The sequence below is a fragment of the Lactuca serriola genome, chromosome 5 (genome assembly GCF_051521515.1).
Source record: "Lactuca serriola cultivar US96UC23 chromosome 5, Lser_US96UC23_V15, whole genome shotgun sequence".
Classification (NCBI taxonomy): domain Eukaryota; kingdom Viridiplantae; phylum Streptophyta; class Magnoliopsida; order Asterales; family Asteraceae; genus Lactuca; species Lactuca serriola.
Window position 1 is genome coordinate 3,762,679 of NC_136412.1, and position 25,282 is coordinate 3,787,960.

Sequence of the window (25,282 nt, forward strand, 5' to 3'; positions counted from 1 at the left end):
ATGACTTAACATAACAACACATTAGTAAATGGAATAAAAAAAGGGTGTTATTATGTGTATCTCCCTCATTCACATAAATCGTCACATCATGGGAGGTACACAAGGCCTACTTCACTCACATTGGGGTTACACAAGGCAATTGAAGGGGTACGAATAGAATTTCCCATAAAAAACAGTGACCAAATTTTCATTAATTGATTATTTTAAACTTCAATTGTAGTTATTAATAGTTTTAGACTGAACATGTAGATTGTGATATATTAAAGGACTGAAATTGTAATTAATCTGAAATTGCCCGACATAAGAACAAACCTATGACTTCGTATCGGGTTGGGTCAAACTTTTTCGGTCATGATTTTTTTACTTCCTCCCCATTCTCAACCATTTATGTATTACAACTTATAACCCAAAACGAATCAAAGGTAAAGTAGATAATAATATTTTGCTCTTTCATTTCTCAGTTATCTATAGTCCTTAACTTGAGTCTAAAAGTTCTCATGGTGTTCATTAAACTGATTAATTTGTGTTTGATTCAAATGAGAATGTTGGTGGTGGTGGCGGTGGCGGCGATAATGGTGTTTTTAACGGCTAACACAGGGGGAGTGTTTGGGATAAGATTTGTGATAGATAGGAGAGATTGTTTTTCACAAAAATTTGAGTATGGTGTGACAGTTCGATATTCGTTTGTGGTTATTAATGTTGAAGATCATGATGATATTCACTATACGGAATTTCCCACCGATCTTGTGGTATTTGTTTATCTTTCTCTATAATTTTACTCTTTGAAAAATTGCATTCATCGACTTCTTTTATTGAAAGCGACTTCTTTTATTAAAAGCGAAAACCTAATTCATTAAATATAATAACTACAACTCTACAAGGATTTTCTTACTTGTTAGCTTCAACTTTATTTATTGAATACTTAATTGTTTGATATAGTCACGTCATCTTCAACCCCAACATTATACTAAGCTCATTTTATTTATCATTCTCTATAATTTTACTCTTTGCAAGATGTTAATATTGCATCCCTCGACTTCTTTTTTTAAAAGCGGAAACCTACTTTATTAAATTTAATAACTACGAACTCTGCAAGGATTTTCTAAATTGTTAGCTTCAACTTTATTTATTGAATTGTTGATGTAGTTAGTTCATCTCCAACCCCACATTAAACCTAACATTATATATAAATAGTGTTTGGTACAAAATGTTTGGAAACTTCTAACTGTTAGCGTTTGACAAAATGTTATGTTTTAAACAAATTAAAAAGTTTCGTTTGACGCTACAAGCTTTAGCGTTTAGTTTAAATAAAACGTTTCAAATCCAAAATTTACTCACTTAGTGGTTAACAAAACACTACCAGCTACCCACTACTAATTACACGTTATCCACTACTTACTACCAACTAGTTATGTGAGAGCACACTCATAGTGTTGGTGAATACTATAACACTAAACATAATGTTATATTATTCATCGACATTATCTTTTACACTACTGGATAAAATAAAATAAACCTATAATATTATTTTTAGTGTTAAGTAGTATAACGGGATTGAGAGAATTTAATAGTTGTACTATTTTTACATTAGAATTATAAGTTCGGTATAAAAGATAATGTTAAGGATTGAATATGATTTTACGGATGTTCTCCATGGCTTCAGGATTTTGAATGATATCTTTCATCTTACTATCATAATATTATGATTTGAAGTCACAAATAATTTGACAAACAATTTAAGATTGTTGCAATAAAAAGAATTATCCAAAAGAAATAAAAATTACTATATTAGGTCAGAGTGCCCCTTACGGATTAAAATTTTGCATCGAAGAACATAGTTTAAAGACTTGCATTAAAAATAGATTGAACTTAATAGTCTTTTAAGATCTATAAAAGAGATTATTTATAACTTATATATCATTTATCAAAAGATATAACCTGGTGTATAGTTTTTTAATTTGTCATGTCGTATTTACATTGATTTTAACTAGTAAAATGTTATCGACTTAGGTTATGTTTGGCGCGCCACAGCTAGCTTATTTGTCGAGCTTTCTTATGTTGTCGTGTTTGGTAAGACAAAAAAGTAGCTTATAAGCTAGCTTTTTGAAAAACTACTTACGCTATGTTTGACGTACTAGCTGAAAAACTAGCTGATAGCTGAAAAGCTAGTTGTTAAATAAAAAGCTAGCTGATAGTTGAAAAGCTAGCTGATAAAAAATAACGTTTGGTAAAACTAGCTGAAAAGCTAGCAAAAATATATATAAATTTACATAAAAAGACATGTAAAAGTATTTGTTTCTATAATTAATTAAGGGGTGTATTTGGAAATTTTTAAAAAAACTCCTAAAAAGCTAGTCTAAGGTTATGTTTGGCGCGCCACAGCTAGCTGATAAGCTAGCTTAATTTATGAGCTTTTTTATGTTGTCATGTTTGGTAAGCCAAAAAGTAGCTTATAAGCTAGCTTTTTGAAAAGCTACTTAGACTTAGCTTCTTAAGAGCTTTTTTAAAATTTTCCAAATACACCCCTTAATTAATTATAGAAACACATATTTTAGATGTCCTTTTATATAATTTTATATATTTCAGCTAGTTTTTCAACTAGTTTTACCAAACATTATTTTTTATCAGCTAGCTTTTTATTTAACAACTAGCTTTTCAGCTATCAGCTAGTTTTTCAGCTAACAGCCAGCTTTTCAGCTAGTACGCCAAACATAGCCTAAGTAGCGTTTCAAAAAAACTAGCTTATAAGCTACTTTTTGGCTTACCAAACACGACAACATGAAAAAGCTCGAAAAATAAGCTAGCTTATCAGCTAGCTGTGGCACACCAAATACAGCCTTAGACTAGCTTTTTAGGAGCTTTTTTAAAATTTTCCAAATACACCCCTTAATTAATTATAGAAACATATACCCTACATGTCCTTTTATGTAATTTTATATATTTCAGCTAGTTTTACCAAACGTTGTTTTTTATCAGCTAGTTTTTTTTTTAACAGCTAGCTTTTCAGTTATCAGTTAGCTTTTCAGCTAGTACGCCAATCATAGCCTTAAACAATATTCAATCACAAATCTTTTTCTAAAAAAAGAAAATTAGAAAAATAACTAATTTATACTTATTTTTATGAAATATTTTCTAAAACCTCTAATCTAATTTGTTATTTTTTTAAGTATGTGTGATATGGATAGAATTAAAAAGTGCTTAACAAAAACATGAAATAAAAATGTCAGTGTGGGATTAGTCCGTTTGGTAGAGGTTTTGACTCTAAGGTGTTGTTTGTTTTTTCGAAGCGAAAATGTCTGAAGTCTGGACCACCTCTACAACCCTCTGTAGCAGAAGAGGTGGAACAAATGGTTGCAGCATTTAATAAAAAGTTTGTTTGTTTTTTAACGTCTGCAGATAGCTGCAGTAAGTTAAAAGAATGTGCGAAGAGGTTTGAAGCAGTTGGTTTAGTGTTGCACCACGCAGCACATGCGCAGCAGTTTTTAAGTCAGCAGTCTTCTGAAAAACAAACAGCTGCGAATGGCCAAGTATTGCGCGTGTGCTGCGCGGCGCAGCAATAAGTGGTCTGAAGTGGTTTTATTTTAAAAAAAAAAAGAAAAAACAACAACAACAACAACCCCTAAGATTGGAGGTTTCGGGTTCTAATCCGAACACTGACGATTTCTACTAATTTAAGGATACTAACTTCTAACCACCAACCAGTCATTAAAAAAGAAAATATGAAATAAAATAAATGTATTACAATAGACAAAATTAAATATTACTATTATATCTAGAGTCCATATTTCATATTTTTATCTTGTTAAACAACATTACATATATAATTATAAAATTAGATAATGATAAAAATATCATACGATCATTACGAATTTAATATTTAGTATTGATGATCAAAATGAAAAATAATAATAAAGTTTTAAAGGTTTAATAAAGAGGGTAAATATATCATTAGTAAACCAAAAAAAATGATAATTATACAAAACATTTAATAGATAAAAATGGTTAGTATTATCGACCCCAAGACAACTCATTCCAAATAATAATAATAATAATAATAATAATAATAATAATAATAATAAAACTTTTTATAAAGTTGATTATTAAAACTTGACATCTAAGAAAAGGAAAATTGAGAATCTAACCCATATAAATAAATTTTTTGAAAAAAAAATCATTTTTTCTAAATAACTATTTTGTTTGGAATAGATCATTCCAAAAAGTTCTTTGGAACACCGGAGTATGATTCCGGACACTCGTTTTGGAATGGGTTTTTTTATGTGTAAAATGTGTTTTGTGTTTTTTTTCTTTTTCTTTTTGTATAAGGCTTGCTTTTATTAAATCTAAAATTGAATTGTAATCTTAAAATCAACAAAAACTAATAAATACATATACTTAAGTGATATGTTTTAAGTAATATTGTAATGTTCAAATGGCATTTATTCTTGTACCCCAAAAAATTTATCAGTGATCAACATCTACAGGAACCAACACAAAAACACATCACAATCTCCTCTATTGGCAATCTGTTATAGTATAGTCATTTTAAATGTCTTCAAATCAAAAACACCCAAAAACAATTGAGCAAATGGCATATTGATTAGGATATAAAACCAAATAAAAATTTGGAATTAATTAATCATGAAATAACATTATATTACAAATTACTATTACTTAGGTAATGTAATCCAAACACAATTATATTGTATCACATTCCGCCTAAGTTGAGTAAACGAGTCCGTTAGCCATGTCATTCCAGTCAAATACATCGATGTTGAAGGTTGTTGGCACAACCATCCATCGGGCATCATCTCGTCTACACTCTATCAATTATGAGATCCACAACATGATGTGCTGCCAAGCAAAAAATTTGTAGTGAAGTTAGTAATATTATTAGAAGTGTAGTATGTAATGAGCACACAATTATATAAATTACATCACATTAAAACCAGCCTGTGTGACTATCCGCATATAATCGTGTCCAAAACTCAATCATCGGAATACCAGTCAAATAACGATGAGCAAACAACAACGAACCATCTCGTTCTTTATATAGACTGTGTATGGTAGGTTTTAAAAGCTTGTCTGATGGTGTTGGATGTTGTCATGCAACACCTTTCCTTTTCATTTTTATCCATGGGTACTTACCATATGGACATAACTTTTTGGCGCATAGAATGCCTAAGAGGTGTTGCTAGTGGCGTTTTGTATTCATCCGACATAATCTTTTTTACATCTGACGATTGAATAGATGCAGACATTTGCTCAGGGTCGTGATTCAACGGTTGTTCGGGTGTCCCTAACCCATAATCATGCTCCCATATCTTATTGTTGTTGTATTTTGTGGTATCAGCATCTTGCACGATAAGTTTTAGAAGCATGGCTAAAGTAACGTCATGCTCTGTTAAACGTTTATCATGTGGCTTCAACTGTTAGCGAAATTGACTTACCTATTTTTTCAATTCACGGACCTTGTTTTGTAACTCAATAATAATTTGGTCCATATCAATTGAAGGTGCACTGGGCGGAGGTGGTGGTGGTGGTGGGGTGAGATTGTCACACTCTCGGCCGGAAGGGGAAGCGTCGAGTTGTGTGACGTTGATGATGTGGTACACAGTTAGTGACTACATTGAACAATACACAAAAGATATAACACAACCATTAATTTTATTTATTATATATAATAGGTTACATCATTGTTTGTGGTACAAGCACATGACCATAACTTAACAAAGATTACACAATAAGAGAACAACTAAGACTTCCAGTAACTTCCTTAATAACTCTTCCCTTCACACTGCTAATTTTTCTAAGAATACATTTGGTTTGAAAACGTCAACATAATGTTAGTGAGTTCACAAGTTTTTATAGTTTTATACTTAGAATAGTTTTATCTTTGAAATTTAGATGAAATTCTATTCAACCTGACTTTTTATTTCAGGATATATCACCCCTTTCGTACGATCCGATAACTTCTCTTTAAAGATTTTTCACCCTTTTCACTTATTGTTGCATACTATTACTACTTTAAGGTGTTCCCCTCTAGGTAGTTTATTTTTTTAAGGTTGGTCAAACATTTGTTACAATGAGTTCCTATAATCGAGCTTTCGACTTGATATTTGCCTCGCACGATGCTTCATCGGACTTCATAAAATAGTTTAGAAAGTTATGTCTACTGTGACTCGACCATCAAGGTTGTAGCTAGCAACTACAGGTGGGGGTGTCAGCCACATACAGATCTATACATATCGTTTATGTTCACTTAAGATTTAATAGGACAGAATTAGTTGAAAACTAATCAGCTAAATGATGAATAGTGTCGTTCTCATGTAACAACTGTTTTGTTTAACCTTATAGTATGATTATCGATCTTGTTATTCATATATTTGGTTTTCCTTTACTACGAACTCCCTTTCATAATTATATTAATACATGTGTGTGTGTGTGTCTGTGTGTATATATATATATATATATATATATATATATATATATATATAATTATCATAGTTTTTGATGTTTTGTTAGGATATTAGGGTTCAGTAACAACTAGGTATAATGCTTATCCTTAGGTTTGGTCAACGTAAGAAATAGGTACTGTGTTACCCTAGAGAATCTGCCAGCATAACGACTAGGTATATACTATCGTATAATTTTAGGCAAAGTTTCTACCATGTATAATGTCATCTTATGAAATGTTAGGATAGTATTATGCCTGGTAGTATGGTTGGAATTTGTATGGTACCGGTCATTTTTTTCCCTAAACCATGTATTGTGCCAATTATAGTTGGTACAAAAAAATTATACCACTACCGTACCAAGTATAGTTGGTACCAATTTGTTTGGCTACCACTAAGTTCGGTTGATACATGTTGGTAATGGTATATACCAACATGTATGAAGGTTTTTCAAATGAGGATTTCTATGTTCTTGAGTATTGTGAAACGTGAATGAAGGTTTTGTGAATAAAGGTTTTGCAATTGTTACGATTGAAAAGTTGATCCAAAAGGATTTTATTAATTTCTAACATAAGAGTGGAGGAAAATGGGACATGCCAAGATGAATTTAAAATTTAAACTTTACTAATATAGTAAATGCTAATATCAAATCTCTTAAAATGTTAACCACTAAACATACTTCTTGAGAGTCGACACATGGACGACGCCGTGCACGCTACTGAGTTCTTAGGGCAACTTGAGCTGGTAGACTACTGGACTGATCCTTACGAGTATCTTGAAAGGTCCTATGTATCTTGGATTAAGTTTACCCCGTTTTTTGAATCTTATGACTTCTTTCCAATGAAAGACCTTTAGCATTACTTTGTCTCCAACTTGGAATTCAAGAGGTTTGCATCTAACATCAGCATATCTCTTTTGGCGACTACGAGCGGTCTTCAAACGCTTTCTGATTTGTACGATCTTCTTAGTGGTCTCTTGGATGACCTATGGTCCTATTAGGAAAGTATCTCATTCAAGTTCCTTGGCTAATTGTGTAACACCAACCTCTGCCCAGCATATCGGTGATCGACACTTCCTATCATAGAGACACTCAAATGGCGCAACCTTAATGCTAGTGTGATAGCTATTATTATAAGAGAAATCAATCAAGGGTAGATGACTATACACATGCACTTCCAAAATCTATCACACAATCTCTGATCATATCCTCCAACATATGGATTGTTCTATCGCTTTGACCCTCGGTCTAGGGATGATAGGTTGGGCTCATGTCCAGGCGGGTACCAAGAGATTTATGTAGGCTTTTCCATAATGGAGAGGTGAATCTCCTAACTCTATCTGAGATAAGGGATAATGACACGCCATGTAATCTGACTATATCTTAGAGCTATGTCCCAGTTAGCTTCTCTATTTTATCTATGTCCTTTATTGGTAGGAATTGAGCGGACTTAGTTAATCTATCGACCACTACCCATATAGTGGCGTATCCAGTAGATGTCTTGGCAGTTTTGTTATGAAGTCCATCGTAATATGTTCCCACTTCCACTCAAGAATCTCAGGTTGTTGTAATAATCTTGACGGCTTCTGATGCTCTACTCTAACTTTAAATCAAGTTAGACACTTGCTTACAAACGTAGCAATTTCGGCCTTCATGTTCGACCACCAATAAATATTCTTCAAATCCAAGTACATCTTCTCTAATCCGAGATGAATGAAGTATCTCATCTGATAAGACTCTTCCATGACTAGTTTCCTGGTATCGCCAAAATTCGGAACCCGAATATGGTTCATGAAGTATCTTGCTCCATCATCCCTGAGTTCGAGTTGTGTCTCCATTCCTTGCAGGCACTTTGTATCGATGTTTTCTTCCCTGAGAGCATCATATTCGGTACCTCGAATATGGGTGGTTAGATTGGGTTGGATTGTATTGTCATCATGAGTGCTCTAACTCTACGAGGTTTACCTCATTCTTTACGCCTCAAGGCATCAGCCATTATGTTGGCTTTGGCAGGATGATAGTGGATCTCACATTCATAATTATTCAGCAGCTCTAACCATCTTCGGTGCCTCATATTAAGCTCTTTCTGATCGAAGATGTGTTGAAGACTCTAGTGGTTCGTGTAGATAGTGCCCTTTGTCCCATAAAGATAGTGGCATCATATTTTCTAGGCAAAAACTACAGCTCCCAACTCTAAGTCATAGGTGATATAGTTATTCTCATATACCTTGAGTTGTCGTGAGGCGTAAGCTATAAAATTCTCTCTTTGCATCAATACACACTCGAATCCTTGATGTGAAGTGTTGCAATCTACGACGAAGTCATCAGTTCCTTCTAGAAGGGATAGTATTGGTGCACTACACATCATTTCCTTTGGTTTTTGGAAGGCAACCTCTTGTTTGTCTCACCAAACAAATTTTATTTCCTTTAGTGTTAATGTTGTGAGAGGCTTGGCTATTATAGATATGTTCTCTATGAATCTCCTATAATAGCCTGCGAGGCCTAGGAATTGACACACTTCGGTTGGTGTCTTGGGTGCTTCCCGGTTCTTTAAAGCCTCAATTTTGGAGGGATTGACATGGATTCCTTTCCTACTAACCATGTTCCCTAGAAAATGTACCTCTTTAATCAATAATTCACATTTAGAGAATTTGGCATACAAATTTTCATTTCTTAGCAATTCCAAGATTATTCGTAGAAGATGCCCTTGATCTTCCTTAGTTCATGAGTATATTAGTATATCATCGATAAATACAATAATGAATTTGTCCAAGTAGGTTTTGCAAACACGATTCATGAGATCCATGAAAACAGTTGGGGCATTGGTTAATCTGAATGGCATAACTAAGAGCTTGTAATGTCTATAGCGAGTTTTGAACGCGATTTTTAGAATGTCTTCTTCCATGACTTGAAGTTGATGATACCCAGACCTCAATTCGATCTTCAAATAATAACTGGATCCTTGCAGTTGATCAAAAGTATCATCGATTATGGGGATTGGGTATCTATTCTTGATGGTTAGTTTATTCATCTCTCGGTAGTCAATTCACATTCGAAAAGATCCGTCTTTCTTCTTGACAAATATCATTTGCGCTCCCCAAGGTAAGAAGCTTGGTCTAATGAAGCCTTTGTCAAGAAGTTCCTATAATTGGCTAGAGAGTTCTTGCATCTCAAACGGTGCCAATCTATAAGAAGACTTTGCTACTTGTGCCGCTCTTGGAACTAGGTCAATTTGAAATTCGACTTGACGCACCAGTGGTAATCCGAGTAGATTCTCGAGAAATACATTAGGGTAGTTACACACCTGAGGTACATCCTTGATTTCTTTCTGTTTCTCCCTCTTATCAACGAAGTAGGCTAGAAAGGCGTAACACTTCTTCTGTAGGTACTTCTTGGCCTTCATACAAGAAATAATCCTAACTAGGTTTGTTTCCATAAACGACTAATGATTCTCCATTTGGTAAGGTAAGATGTAATGCTTTTTCGTAGCATAGGATCTCATCGTGATGTGGGGGTAACCAATACATGCCTATTATTACGTCGAAGCTTCCAAGGATTATAGGCATGATGTTGACGTGAAAGGTGTGATTATTTAACGTTAATGTGAAATTCTCTAATACTTCTTGGGTACTACTGATTTGGCCATTACCCATTTATACTATATAAGTTTCCCTAATTTTATTAAAGGGGTGGTTTAATAATTGTTTAAACTTAGGAGTGACATAGCTTTTATCGGCACCCGAATCAAAAAGTATATGTGCATACAAGTTGTTAATTAGGAACGTACCAGTAACCACATTTGGATCCTGGATATCATCCCTGGCTCCTATCATGCCCTTCTTCTGGTATTTCTAACCTGATCTCTTAACTTTGGGTAAATCCTATTGAAATGCCTAGTTTCTCCGCACTCGTAACAAGCTCTAATCCCAGTAGTTGCTGTAGTTTCTTGGTTCACAACAGGTGTTGATGTAGATGCCGGGGACTTGCATTTCTAAACAAGGTGGCCCTTCCTGCCACAATTACTACAAACCCAACAAGCACCGGTATGATGATACTTTCACTGATTGCACCTAGGGTTATTCCCCGTATGTTGTCTTGGGGTTGTAGCCTCTGTTTTTGTTGTTTGAGTAACCGCATATGCTTTAATCGTTTCATGCTTCTTCTCAGATGGTTTCCTTGACCTTCCCCTGGAATCTCTCCTAAAATTTATGTTGTTGCTCCCTGTCATTAGGAGATCATCCTTCTGAACCATAATGTCACGACGTATTTTCTAACTTGTTAGGTTGAATATCATTCGTTTAGCACTATCGTATGATGTTGTTTTAGAAGTGGTGACTAGTCCTTGGATAGGTTGGGGTAGCCCCTAGATGTATCTATCAATCTTTGTGTAGTCCGAGGTGACAATTATGGGGCACAGCGTGGCGAGATCATTAAAACGGTTGGTATATGTGGCTATATCAGCTTCCTTCATTGTCAAATTCCATAGTCCATGTTCCAGTTTTTGCATCTCCTCACGGGGACATTATTCCTTAATTACGTTCTGCTTAAGTTTGCTCTAGGATATGGCATTAGAAGTGTTAATGCCCATAGTTTTCATGTGGCTATTCCGCCATGATAGGGTTGCATCCGCCAAAGTGCATGTAGTAAATTTCACCTTGTAGTTCTCCATGCAGAAACTGATTTCAAAAACAGACTCCATCTTCTTTATCCATTGAGTTAATCCAACTACACTTTCGTTTCCATAAAAAGATTTTGGCTTACAATTAATGAAATCTTTATATGTACAGGATCTTGGTGGACCTCGGTTTTCACATTAAGAACTGGCACCTCTAGTTTCTTCACCTGATCCTATATTCCTAGTGGCTTAAAAATTAGCCATCGCATCTGTGACGCTTTGGGCTACCAATACTTGTATGACAGCTGGATCCATAGCTATAGAACTCGGGTTTATCTGGGATCCTGGGTTGCTTTGGGTGACTCTCGTAGGCAACATGTTTCTATATTAGTTTTAAGGTAAATGTTAGTTATTAAGAACTCTTTGCTATTCGTCCACATTTTAAAACATCGCAAGTAAATTAGATAAGTTTTTTATATCACACACAGTCATTTCACAATGTAACATATTTTATTTGTGAAATACAATTTTTTTCCCGTATATATACATATATTTTGATTATAGATACGACGCAAAAGATGTGGTTAGGACAGGAAAAGTATGATATCTTACATCAAAATTGGCATCAAGTATACTACTAACTTGCTTATAGACTTCTCCATAACCCCTAACCCAAAAATACCACTCCTAGCAATTTATGTTGGATTCGTCTACCAGAACCCAAAGTAAACCACCAAAAACGCTAACAGTTACGCCACCTACTGATAAAGAAAATCGATCACCATGTCTGAGGCATATGCCCTCACCTCAGATATTGTTACTCTTTCCTCCAATGTCTTCATACCAAGCTCATCTCTTTCATCAAAATTTGCTACATCAGGAGTTGTGACTGAGCCTCCTCAATGTGGTCATAAGTGTGTAGGATCCTTGGCTCAACGATGTCTCTAACCTACTCTAACTCTCGGACTCTACCTGTCAGTAAACTCACCTTGTTCCTCAACCCTCTAAGCTCCTCCTCTTTAAGGTATATCCTATGCAAATTTGAAGTCGGTAGGATCTATGGGAGGGTGGGGGTAAAGATGGTATGATATCTAATGGTGAATCGGGTTGTGGGTCACCCCCATCTATAGTAGCATCCTATTCCTCGGTATTTGGCTCTCCAAGATCAATAGGTTCATTAGTGGATGATGAATCTGGATAAGGTGAACTATCAGTTGGATTCCCACCATTTTCCTCCTCATGAGACTCCTCCTCCCCCCTCGGGCTCCTCCTCTACTGATATGGGTGTAGGTTGTAATGGCATCGTTGGATTATAATCATCCTCTGCCTCTGGTGTATGAGGTACCACCTGCTCCTCTTCTGGTAAGGGAAGATTCATCCAGATACCCATGCCGGCCATGATACTCCAACGATCCTACATAATACATCAAACACGACAAATGTTTATGATAGATAGTGTGGGAATCAAAAATACAAATAATATTCATTTATAGTTATGTAGTAGATAGTATTAGTGTTTCCTACGACTCTTTACATGGGTATGTCGGATACATAACTCTAGACCATCAATCCAACCATCCTTAATAGTGTAACTCAAGCTAAGTCTTAAATCCTCAAGTAGTATATCTCAATTTAAGTCTCCGATCCAAGAATATCAAGTAATCGAACTAAATTACCGATCCGAGAATCCTCAAGTAGTCAAACTAAGTCACCAATCCAAAGATCCTTAATCGTTTAGTTTGTCAACTACTACACCCGAGTTTATTTGTGCGTAGTTTAGATCATAATAAAACTTAGTTGTGCATTCTAGGTCTACTTGTGGTACGACTAATGTATAGTACTAACTCTAGATAGTGTATTGGACCTGAAATCTTGAGTTTATGATTGCATGGATTTTTGTTATGATAGGTAGGTATATTTATAAGAGTTTATATATATATATATCTCTATATCTTAATATTGTTTTATTTGGTGTATTTTACTAAAAAAATGTACTTCAAGACTATCAATTAAGGATCAGCCAGGTAGGAAAATTCAGAGAGTAGGACCATCTTGGTGTATAGTCGTTCTGAAATCCAGCAACCCAAACGACAATTTCCAGTCTTGACACCTCTCCCATAAGTAGTCTATCAGTAGGGTAATTAATACTCCCTCCGTCCCAATATTATTGTCCACGGACAAAAAACACACAGATTAAGAAAAGCATTAATTACCACTAACTTTATATAATAAAATGACAATTTTGTCCTTATTTTGCATTTAATGTTCCATTAAATGCTTAGTTGGTTTAGTAATAATGAGGGGGTATTTTGGTAAAAATGTTATTTATTTTTAGAAGTAGACTATTATTTTGGGACAAACCAAAAAGGAAAGATGGACTATAATTTTGGGATGGAGGGAATAGTAATACTTTCATTTATTAGGCTTAAGGTTTAACCCTAATTAGAGTGTATACTCGAGGTTATATTCGTAGTTCCTAAGGAATTACTAGTTCTCTATAACCAATAACTCTGATACCATTTTGTCACACCTCCAGTTGGCGGTGGAAGCATCGGATGTGTGACATTAATGATGTGGTACACAGTTATTGACAACATTGAACAATACACATAAGATATACCACAACCATTCCTTTTATTTATTATATATAATAGGTTACATGATTATTTGTGGTCCAAGCACACGATCATAACTTAACAAAGACTAAACAATAAGAGAACAAATAAGACTTCCAATAAACTCCTTGATAACTCATCCCTTCACACTGCCATTTCCACTACTCATTTTCCTGAGAATAAATGTGGTTTGAAAACGTCATAGGTTTTTATATTTTTAATACTTAGAATAGTTTTATCTCTGAAGTTTAGATGAAATGCTATTCTTCCTAACTTTTCTTTTTAGAATATATCACCGCTTTCTTATTATCCTATAACGTCTCTTTAAAGATTTTCCACCACTTTCGCTTATTGTTGGATACTATTACTGCTTCAAGGCGTTCCCCTCAAGGTAGTTTATTTTATTAAGGTTGGTTGAACATTTGTTACAACGAGTTTCTATAATCGAGCTTTCGACTTGATATTTGTCCCGCACGACGCTTCATCATACATCGTAAAATAGTTTAGAAATTTATGCATGTTGTGACTTGACAATCAAGGTTGTAGCTAGCAATCGCAGGTGAGGGTGTTATCCCCATATAGATCTATGCATATCTTTCCCGCTCATTTAGGATTTAACGATTATAGGTCAGGATTTACTGAAAACTAATCAGCTAAAGGATGAATAATGTTGTTCTCATTTAACAATTGTTTTGTTTAACCTTATAGTATGATCATCAATCTTGTTATTCATATATGAGTTTTCTTTTAATACAAATTCTCTTTCATAATTATATTGATACGTGTATATACTTACTTACTTATATATATATATATATATATATATATATATATATATATATATATATCATAGTTTTCGATGTATTGTTAGGATATTAGGGTAGAGTAACAACTAGGCACAATGTTTATCCTTGGTTTGGCCAACATAACAACTAGGTACTATGTTACCCTAGAGAATCTGTCAGCATAACGAATAGGTATAATATTATCATATAGTTTTAGGCAGAGTTTCTACCAGGTATAATAGTATCTTATGGTTTGTGCAGCATAACAACTAGACATAATATTATTCCTATGATTTTGGTTGGGTAACTACCATAGTACCATGCATAATACCAACCTAACGTTTCATGCATTTTGTAAACTACTGATATATTACAAATAATAATAATTTCTAAAATCGATAATGTAGTATTATAGCATGTATTCCCCCCGTAAAACTTTTAAAAACTATGAAATTGGGGTCGTGAACTCACCCTAGTAGCATGAATCTTGACAGTAGGGTGGCTTCAGGACTCGACAGCTTGGAGACCTCTTGCGAACTAAAGCAGATCGACCAGAGGGGCAGAGAGATGCTTTGAGAGGGGTGCAGTAAATGGTCTGTCGATCACTGCTATTTAGAGCAAGTTTTTGGACCGATCGTATCGTAATTTGATGTGTGCGTCACGCAATTGCATCGAGGATCCAACCGGGTGTCGCCAGGTGTCACTCTCTCGCTCAGCCACATCATCCAAAATTTTCATGAATCCACTGTCAGTGTACGCGTCGCACATGGCATGCATGGCGTGTGTACATAAATGTTTTTCAAAATTTTGTATCTCTTGCGTACAAGCTCGTTTCTTTACCCTCTTTATACCCAAGCGATGCTCTCGACTAGCACTACAACTTTCCTTTAGGTTGTTTTGACTTCATCTTTTAGCCTAAAGGGGGTATCGATAAATGATTTTATAAAAATTATAACTTCCCCATACGGGCTCCGATCTTGACGTTCTCCGTCTCAAAATTCTTATATTGAGGAGCACTACGACTTTCGTTTTTGTGAAATTATTCAAAATTTAACCACTCTCTTTGTACTCTTTTTACGTCATAAAGTTATTTATGCGGTTGATATTTATAACTGGTAAAAATCATAAGTTCTCCATACGAAGTCGGATTTTTACGAAGTTTATATTTTTGGAATAACGTTGTCGTATACTTTCCGAATATGTTAACCGTCATAGGTGGCAGTACGACTTTTTGCACACTTATTTTTGAGCTTTTTTTTTTGCCAAAAATAGTCGTATTCTTATGATTGTGTAAGCACGTAATTGCATATATTTATTAAGATATTATTGTATTACACTTTTATTCTGTTACATGTGTTTGATTGTACTTATTCCTAACTGTAACACCCCAAAAAATTTCAAACTTTTTCAAAGCTATGGTTATAAAATCTTTTCGGGTTTTTACCCACATTTAACAAAAATTGCTCCCAGAAAACATGTATGATTAAAACATTGGGTGTTACCATTAAGCATCATACAAACCACAACAAGAAAATAAGAATTACATCAATAATACATAAGGAACTTAACAGGTTCCGCTCCAATCTCTACCGCATAACTTCTACTTCCATCTATCATTTTTCTCCTTGAATATAACTTGGGATACATGACATTAAAAGGGATATGTAAGAAAAAAATGTCTCGTCAGTTACGTGGGTTTGTGACTCAAAACATTTCAAGCATTTGTATGAAAAATCATTTCATTCATAACATACCATAGTTATAGACCATAAAACATTTTCAAGCATTTTCAAGGTAAACTCTTTTAATATACATCAAAAATATCATTTCATATCTTACCATTTCATGTCTTATCATATCATTTCATTTAATCCTTTTCCATTTTCCATTTCCAAGACCAAGGTGGAAAGAACAAATCAATCCACCAAGGCATCATGCTTTCAAAGGCCAAGGTGAAAAGAACAAATTCAATTAACCAATGTATCATTCCCTTGGATTTCTATCCAAGTCCAGTGACGAGGTGAAAATAACGAATGTATCATGTTGATCATGTCATCTACTTCGTGAAGGGAAGGTGCCACCCCAATAGATTCATCTAGTGCCTCTTATGAGGTATCATGGCCCGGACAGTTTTCATTATTTCTTTACTTTCTTTCCTTTTTATTACTTTCAATTTCTTGTCATTACTTTCCGTTCTTTACAAATTCCATATGTTAGTATTAAAATATATTTCAAAACATTTCAAATACGTTGTCAAAAAATTCGCTCTTCTAAAACGTTATTTGCTTTCAAAAACATTTTTTCTTTCAAGGCATTCTTTCAAAAAATTCTTTTCAAAAACATTTAACACTTTCTTTTCAAAACATTTCATATATCAAAACATTTTCATTATAATAAAAATCTTTTTTCCATGTATCCCAAAAGTGGGAAAATGTCAACACGTACTTACCTCAACCATACGTAGGCTAGCTAGTCTTCTTTTAGTTCTTTTCCTTTGAGCAACACTCTCAAACACCAACTTATATGAAAAGTAAGTAAAGGTCAATAAAAATGACCAAAATACTCCTCAAAGGTTCCATTACTAAATTTTTTTGATTCACTCGTCCCTTATGAAACAATATGAACGTAGGCAAAAACCGTGCGTAAATCCGAGTTCGTATGCAAAAGTTATGAGAAAAGTAAGTTGACCCTTAATAAGGTGGAACATAGGTCGTGTTGATTTAGGCTAAAATAACATGGGCCATATTCACATGGTTGTACCATTTCTTAACTCATTTTTTCTTAAAATAACACTCTACTTTACATAACTCTTGAAGACACTTTTCCAAATCACTTTGCACCACTTGTATAGGTTCTCACACATGATTAGGAGGTGTTTTATCATCAAAATACACCCCACTTAATCCAATAAGTGCTCATTGAAACCTTTTATATCATGATGATCCTTAAACATTAAATGAAGGGTTAATTAGTCCATTTTGCACTTGAACATTCCAAAGTCCACAAAACTTGTTCTTAACTTGTTGAATACTCATATGAAAGTTGTCAAGTACATAAAATTATAACTAATCTTATTGTAACTACCTAATCCAACTATGTAATCCTCAATTCCATTCCATGTTTCCCAAATTGCCCTTTAGGCCAATTATTCCATGTATCCATCAAGGAATCAAGTAACACCTTATGTTTTGAATCCAATTCATTCCAAGAGTATTCATTCATGATTATGAACTTCCTTTACTCATCAAATTCTCAAATACAAAGGATTCTAATGATTTCATCATATTGTCCCTAAATCCATTTCATTCCAAGCTTATACATGATTCTACCATCATGGATGAGTTTAAGCATTCACATTGGGTTTATTGTTGCCAAAATTCATCTAGGTCATAGAATCCATTCCAGTATAACATATAAACATGAAATCCCCAATTTGAATTTCTAGGGTTCATGAGGGTTTCACCCATATCGTCAAATCCATCAATATGATGATTATACTGAGATTGCGATCATCAAAACAACTCAAGGGAGGTTAGAAAACAAAACCCTAATCAAGGAATTAAACTAATTTCGAAATTGGGGTTTTCCCAAAACCTTGAAGTCGAAATATATAGTTAGAGGATGAGAAATTACACTTCCCAAGCTTGATGTTGCTTCATATCTTCAATTCCTAGTTTTATTCCTCAACAACCACTCTAAATCTCCCTTTGCTTCCTAGAAATCGCCATTCCCCTCTTCTTTTCTCTCAATTACATTCTTCCCAAGCAAATGGGAGAGAATACCCATTAACTAGGGGTGACAACTGTTGATACGACACGATAAAATACATGAAACGAAATGAAATTTGGACGAAACTAAAATTCGAATTCGTGTTCATGTCGTGTCGTGTTCGTGTTCAAAATTCGACATGAAATTGACACAATTTAGTATTTATTTTTCATTTTTTTCATGTTTGTCGTGTTACATATTATTAAATATTAATTAAACAAATTAATTATTACATTATGTTATTTTTATCGTGTCGTGTCATGTTTGTTGTTTTTTAATTGGTTCATTTTCGTATTAGTTAAAAAAACATGACATCTTGTTGTATCGTGTTCATGTTACATAAAACTTTGTCATGTTGTGTTGTGTCAGACAAAAACACGATACGATGACCCGATTTGCCACACCTACCATTAACTAGTTTTGAACTTTCCCAACTTGCCACTTTTGGCCCCTCCTTGCAAAAGCTCTTTCAAAATAACTTCAAACTAACTTAGAAGCTTCAATATATTTCCAAAATGGTCATTTACATCCTAATCTTCACAAACATATTCCAAGTTATTAAGGTGGTCAAATCTCTAGTAAAACCTAAGTTTCACCCTATTGCGACAAATGGCCCTTTAACATTTAACATGTTATTATTTTCACTTATAATTTTCTAAACTTCATATAAATTAATGATATAATTATTCATTGGTGATTTATTTATATAAATCATCTTTCATTTATTTAGTTTGTTATTTTAAGAATGCGGTCTTAAATTTTTGGATGTTACACTACCAGCAGTCAGTAATGTATTTTCTTAAGTTGTCACAAAGATGGAACATTTATCTATACTTTCTTTTGTCAAGGCTCGTGGTTAGAGGAGTGTTTGGGTGATAGTGTTAGGGAAAGTGGCCTATAAAATTTTATGTTAGGAAAATCATGGCGATCAATCCACGTTAAGCTAACTATCCACCATTTAGCACGATTCTCAGCTTCCATCGGCTCCAACTTCTGTATAAGTCTATTATCATGGTAACAAAATTTTAATATTATAAATAAACATAAAATATACATATAAAAGATAATTATAAAATATATGAGTAACCATATGCCGTTGACTTTTATAAATTGGTTGCACTAAGTCGCATGTAAAGGCCTCGGTTTTGACCATGCAACAACTTGAGGGACCACATTCGCTTGTCGGATACCAAACAAACTGCTCATAGGAAAACTCTCAAGAATCTATATCGGAAAGAATCATGTATTAATTATTTAGGTTGTCTTGTTTTTGGTTCCAGTTGATGTATAAGCTTATCAACCGTATTGCATATAGTCAATAATTGTGAGTACAATTTATCTCAAATTATCCTCCCCATGGATATCTGCGACATAAAAAATTCCTAATTAATATTGTAAAAAATATTAGTAATGATAATTAATTATAATCCATAATTATAAATTAAGGACATGATACATGCTGAATTCATTAAGGTCGGATACCAAAGCAAAATACTCCTCTAATGTAGGAGGTTGCCACCCATTAAACCCCTTCTCTAACAGATATAAAAGACATACACTGACTGCATCGTTGTCCGATAAGTCATTAAGCGAATGATTAAACACATTCTTCACATCATCTAATTTCATGGAGATATTCCTCTCGGTCATAGGAAACACACAGGAATGGAAGGCGGCACCGTAATTGGAGGCAGGAAAATAATCTCCAAAGCGGAAGCCGGTGACAAGACAAAATTCTTTCTTCCAGAAAGACAACTCGTAACCCCCAATCTCTAAAACCATTTCATCTACTTCTCTTTGGGGGTCTGTGGTAACTATGTGGAAAAACGCGTAATGTAGAAGTAAAGGACCCCCATCTACCTTAGGAATGTCTAACCACCTCCCAAAACATGAATTCTAGAACATAGTTTCACATGCGGATCTGTCTTTGATTTCTGCAAGAAAATCCACACCGGGTTTGGGTTTACAAGACATTGTAATGCATGCATCAAAAACTCTACCGTGCTGCAAATAAAAAATTTGTTATTAACCAACTCCGGAACAAAAAGTGGCGGCCAAATTTTTGAGCACGTTCTCAATGTTCCGGATCAGTTCCTCGTGTTCCGGACCAATTCCTCGCATTCCAGATCGTTCGGAAATGAAATTCTATGTACTAGAACAATATATTTCGATGTATAATAACATTATATAAATAACTAAACTACTTTTGGGATGGTCCTAGTGCACTGACATCATTTATTTATATTCCAGAACGTAGTAGTTCATTTCGAGAGGTGTTCTTCGAATTCCAAAACTTATTTTCTTGTTCTGGAACATTACTTTTCAATGAATAAACACATTATATAAACAACTAAAGTAGGTTTTGGTTGGTCTTAATGCACTAGAATCTATTATTGCAACTTGAAAACGTTGTCAGTTCACCCAAAGGATATAAATATAAACAAAAAACTTAAGTGGGAGTAAAGGACTTACCCGTAAAGCAACCGGTTCATAGTGATTTTCTTCCGTATTTGTAGTCGGAGTTCGGAATGAGTATCGGAATCGGAGAGTCGGAATGGCGTGTCGGAGATCAGGATCGGAATTGAAGAGTCGGAGTGGCGTATCGAAGAGTCGAAATCAGGATCGGAAAGTCGAGATCCGGAATGAATTCGGAATATATTCCGGAATTTGAAATTCAAAAATTTAGTCCGGAATAAGTACGGATACTCCGGCTGATAGATCGGCCCACCAGAAAACGATTACGAATTTGTTTCCGGAACAGCCCATTCCGGAAAATATGGTCATTTTGCAAAAACTTATTTAAATAGGTTTTTTTTTTAAAAAAAAAAATACACGAAAAAAATAGCTAGCTTACTCAATTTCCCTAAAAAAACTTCTGATTTGATGCTTTTATTACATCACCGGTATTATTAGAAAAGTACACCTTAACTGATTTGGTCAAGTATGACTTATTATATCTTTAATTCAATTTATAAATATGTATTAGAAAAATATTAAAGGGCATGGTTACCAACGTACCATATAAATTTTCAGAAACGATAATCAACACTTGGAAGAAATAGTTGTATCATGTGATCACGTTTGCTTTTTAACACATACATTGGTCATTTGATATTTTAAAGACTTGTGTAATTTCTAATTGTTTTACTAGCTTCTTGTACTATGATTTGTTATCGGTCACATACTTTGGATCCTTAATGAATATTTATCACATAATATGATTTTCTGCATAGATATTACTCATATTAGTAACCATAAACCATGTCGTGATTATTAGGTGAAGGGACCTAAGGGTGAACAAATTCACGATTTTCGTGACAAAATAAGTGGCAAATCTGATTTCGTTGTGCATAATGAAGGCGTTTATCAGTTCTGTTTCTCTAACAAATCGCCCTACATGGAAACCGTAGACTTTGATGTCCATTCTAGCCACTTTTATAACGATGTGAAACATGCACAAAATGGTGAGACCTTGACTTGTTTGTATTACATGCGAGATTTCTTGCACCATGTAACAATACCTAACTAGCTGTCACTTAGTCATCGTGATTGTCCATAATATTTGCATGTCTTGTTCGCGTTATGTTAATTTTTTTACTATAATGGTTTGACCATTTGCAACATACACTTTGAAACGAGTTTTTGAAACATCTTACTTGGTTGTTACGTATAAACAAAACGATATTATAAAACAATACTACACTTGAGTAAATTAAAATTCCATGTATCGTGGTCCTTACGTTTGCATTTCCACAATTTTGTCAAAGCTATTATTCTGCCAAATATAGTGGTTATCTGGCAATTTAATTATTCTAGCAGTTGTATGGCAATTTAATTAGAACAATGGTTACTTTAAAATGAAAATTCGATCTTTGTGCATATGTCTAAATATATAGTTGCTATTGCAATTTTATATGACACGATATATAGATAATTAAATAATGAATAACGTTTTGTTTTGCAGATCATTTGAATTCGATTATGGAACAAATATCTAAGTTGGAAGATGCTCTATATAAGATTCAATTTGAACAACATTGGCTTGAGGCTCAGGCTGATCGACATGCAATAAGTATGATCTTTTATTCTTTAAATAGAAGCAAAACTAATAAAGCATTCATTAAACTTTTGTTTATGTTGGTGTGGTTTAGTGGTTTGGTTCACAAATATTATGGTGAGTAAAGTTTGAATGGGTCTCTTTTTATATGACAAAAATGCAAATAATAATGCATTATAAAAAATAAAAAATAAAAAAAAAAAAGATAGTCATCTCTTGTGAGTAAAAAGTCATTTTATTTTGTTGTTGGCAAGGGCTTGTCTTTTGCGAACACTATAGAAAGTTGGGACAGTTTCTCACATTATAACCTACCTGAGACAATCCAATCTAATTTTATTCATATTGGGTATTTGGGTGTGTATAACTTAACTATCTATTTGGAACAGAACCAATTATAAACTAATCAATTGGATTGGATATCCAATTACAATTAGATTGGATCCAAATTTTAAAATTCAACTGAATTTGATTGGTTATTGAATTATCCTGAAAATCTAAGGGACAACCAAACTGATCCATTCCAATTTTAATCCAATAAATATCCATTATTATTGTACAAATCTACCCTAATAAATGAAAATGACTTTGACACATGTCATTCTCTCATAAAATTAGTCACATGTCATTTTGTCATAATTTGAGATATATTTATTTTCTACTTGTCATTATTTTAATTTTCATTTTCAATATATCATTAATTTAGTTTCCATAAATTAAACCTACCATAATAACTATTAATTTCAAATTTTAAATTTTAAATTTCAAATTCAATTTCAAATAAATTTATACTTTAAACCTTTTTATTTAACATTTTGTTATAATTAACCCGTTTAGTACACACTAAACACATAATTTTAATTTATTTATTTTTTGCATGTTTTTTTTTCTCATAATTTTCATTTATTTCAATTTCAAATTCAAATAAAATTTCTATTTAATCGTTCATACTTAACATTGTGTTTTAATAAACCCGTATAATATACGGGTCTCACAACTAGTCTTATTAATGTTATAAATTATTCAATAAAAAATAAGATTATTTTGTTAGTCTCATTTTTTATAAATGAATAAAAAATAAAAAATAAGATGAAGACTTGAAGTAAATTTTATTTTGTTAGTCTCATTTTTACAGTTATATATAATTTTATTTTTAGATATCATAGTTTATTTTGTTATTCGATAGAAATGGATTAGAATTGGTTGAATAATAGATAATCAGTGGATTAACCAATCAAAACATCCAATGGATAAAATCAATCTAAGCTAACATCCAATTGGATTGGTTCGGTTCGGTTTTATAGTAAAATTGATTGGATAAGTTGACAAAATCCAATATCCAATGGATGATTGGATTGGATCGGTTCCATCGAAATCCATTAGATTTGAACCAACGATATCCAATGAAATCCATTAGTTATCCCAACATAATAAGTATAAATTCCAAGAAATAAATTTTCAAAAGACATCCTTTTAATTTATTTGATATTAATATCCCAAAAGTATAGTCTATGCAATGAGAATCTAGTAGTTGAAGTTGCAGAATTTCATAAGTAAAGTCTAGGGTTCAAAACCTGACACGCCTAAAATACTTTTATTACTTCGGGGTTTACCTCACACATGATGTCTTCCACCCTGTTTCCCATTAATGAAAGGAAATGGAAATAAAAATAAGAAAATAGAAGGAAAATTTATCTCCTAACTTTCTCTCCAATTTGGAAGGATTTGAAAAAATTGAACAAAATATTTAATTTTCCGTTCACTTCTTTCTAACTCGGAAATATAAAATATAATTTTCCTTTTCCTCTCTACTTTCTTTCCCTTTTTTTTTTCGTACTAAAACTAGGGAACAAGGTATAAGGAATTAAGGATAGAGAAGGTGGCTTACCCAAAAATATGATGTTTTATATGTTAGGATTTCAAACGACAAAAAACATAATAAATATATGAATAATAAAAAAGAACATAAGAATTAGCTGGTTCAGACGATTAATAACTCAACAGTGGACCTTTAGAGACCAAATTCATCTCTAGCCTCCACCAAAATCTTTGATCCAATATCTCTCAACTATTACTAAGTCTCACTTGTGACAATAATAATCAGGCTCCATAACTCAAGAATATATAAGAAACATACAAATTAACTTAGAGCAATGACTTCCTTCTCAGTACCGGTCTGTATAGACCCAAATAATTCCATACAATGTTACCATTTATTTCATGCAAGATTGTAGCTTTTTAGAGGAGTAAACAAAATTCCAGTCCAAAATGACGAAGTGTCCTTTGTTTGGGCCACACAAGTAACCTATTTGCAACCAAACCAGTTTTAAAACCGATACAAAAACGATTTTCCCCAAAATAGTTGGGTTCTAACTAGTTTTTCCCCCAAAAAAATGTTAATCAATATATTCTGATCCGGTTTCTTATAATTTTCTAGTCTATGACTAGACTAGCTAGTTCATAACCAGTTTAAGTTGTCCATGTTACAATTGTAACCTTGTTTCCACATCGAGATTGCGAACCGGTTAAATTCAACCGGTGGATCTCGTTTTAATAAAACCAAGCCGGTTTCAGATCAGATCCAAATCCAAATTAGATAACCGGTTTTGTTGTGAAACTCTATTGTAACCTTAATTTCCTTTCCATGTCCTTGTGGAGTTGAGATGTCGAGGATGACCTTTTATTCCATCCAAACAGGAGTTTTGCAAAATAATAAATGATATATCTTATTCTAATTGATTAAATGTGTTTGAGTTGCAGTAAATGAAAAAATGAGTAAGAGAGCTATGCACAAAGCTCTCGGGGAATCTGCTGCTTTGATCGGTGCTAGCATACTACAAGTGTACCTTCTCAAACGTCTCTTTGAACGAAAGATTGGGATGTAAAAGCTTAATTAATGCATGATCGATCTTAGAATGTTTACACTCTTCAATGTGGTAGACTTTTTTTTTTTTTTTTTTATTGATGTTATGAAACTATCTATCTATATAGACAT

At 33.5% G+C, this 25,282-nt stretch overlaps 1 protein-coding gene across 1 annotated transcript; it reads left to right on the plus strand.

The window, feature by feature from the left end:
- The first annotated feature begins 374 nt into the window (after positions 1-374).
- On the plus strand, positions 375-25,282 carry LOC145051808 (transmembrane emp24 domain-containing protein p24beta2-like). Its single transcript, XM_078999632.1, has 4 exons — positions 375-749; positions 21,511-21,697; positions 22,198-22,305; positions 25,048-25,282. The coding sequence occupies exons 1-4, from the start codon at positions 498-500 to the stop codon at positions 25,170-25,172; spliced, it is 672 nt and encodes a 223-aa protein (XP_078855758.1). The 5' UTR covers positions 375-497; the 3' UTR covers positions 25,173-25,282.

What these genes read in the sequence shown, in the direction of transcription:
- LOC145051808 (XM_078999632.1), top strand. Translation starts at nt 498, where the DNA reads ATGGTGTTCATTAAACTGATTAATTTGTGTTTGATTCAAATGAGAATG. An exon ending in AATTTCCCACCGATCTTGTG is followed by an intron (nt 750 to 21,510) that starts GTATTTGTTTAT and finishes CGTGATTATTAG; the next exon opens with GTGAAGGGACCTAAGGGTGA. An exon ending in GGCTGATCGACATGCAATAA is followed by an intron (nt 22,306 to 25,047) that starts GTATGATCTTTT and finishes TTTGAGTTGCAG; the next exon opens with TAAATGAAAAAATGAGTAAG.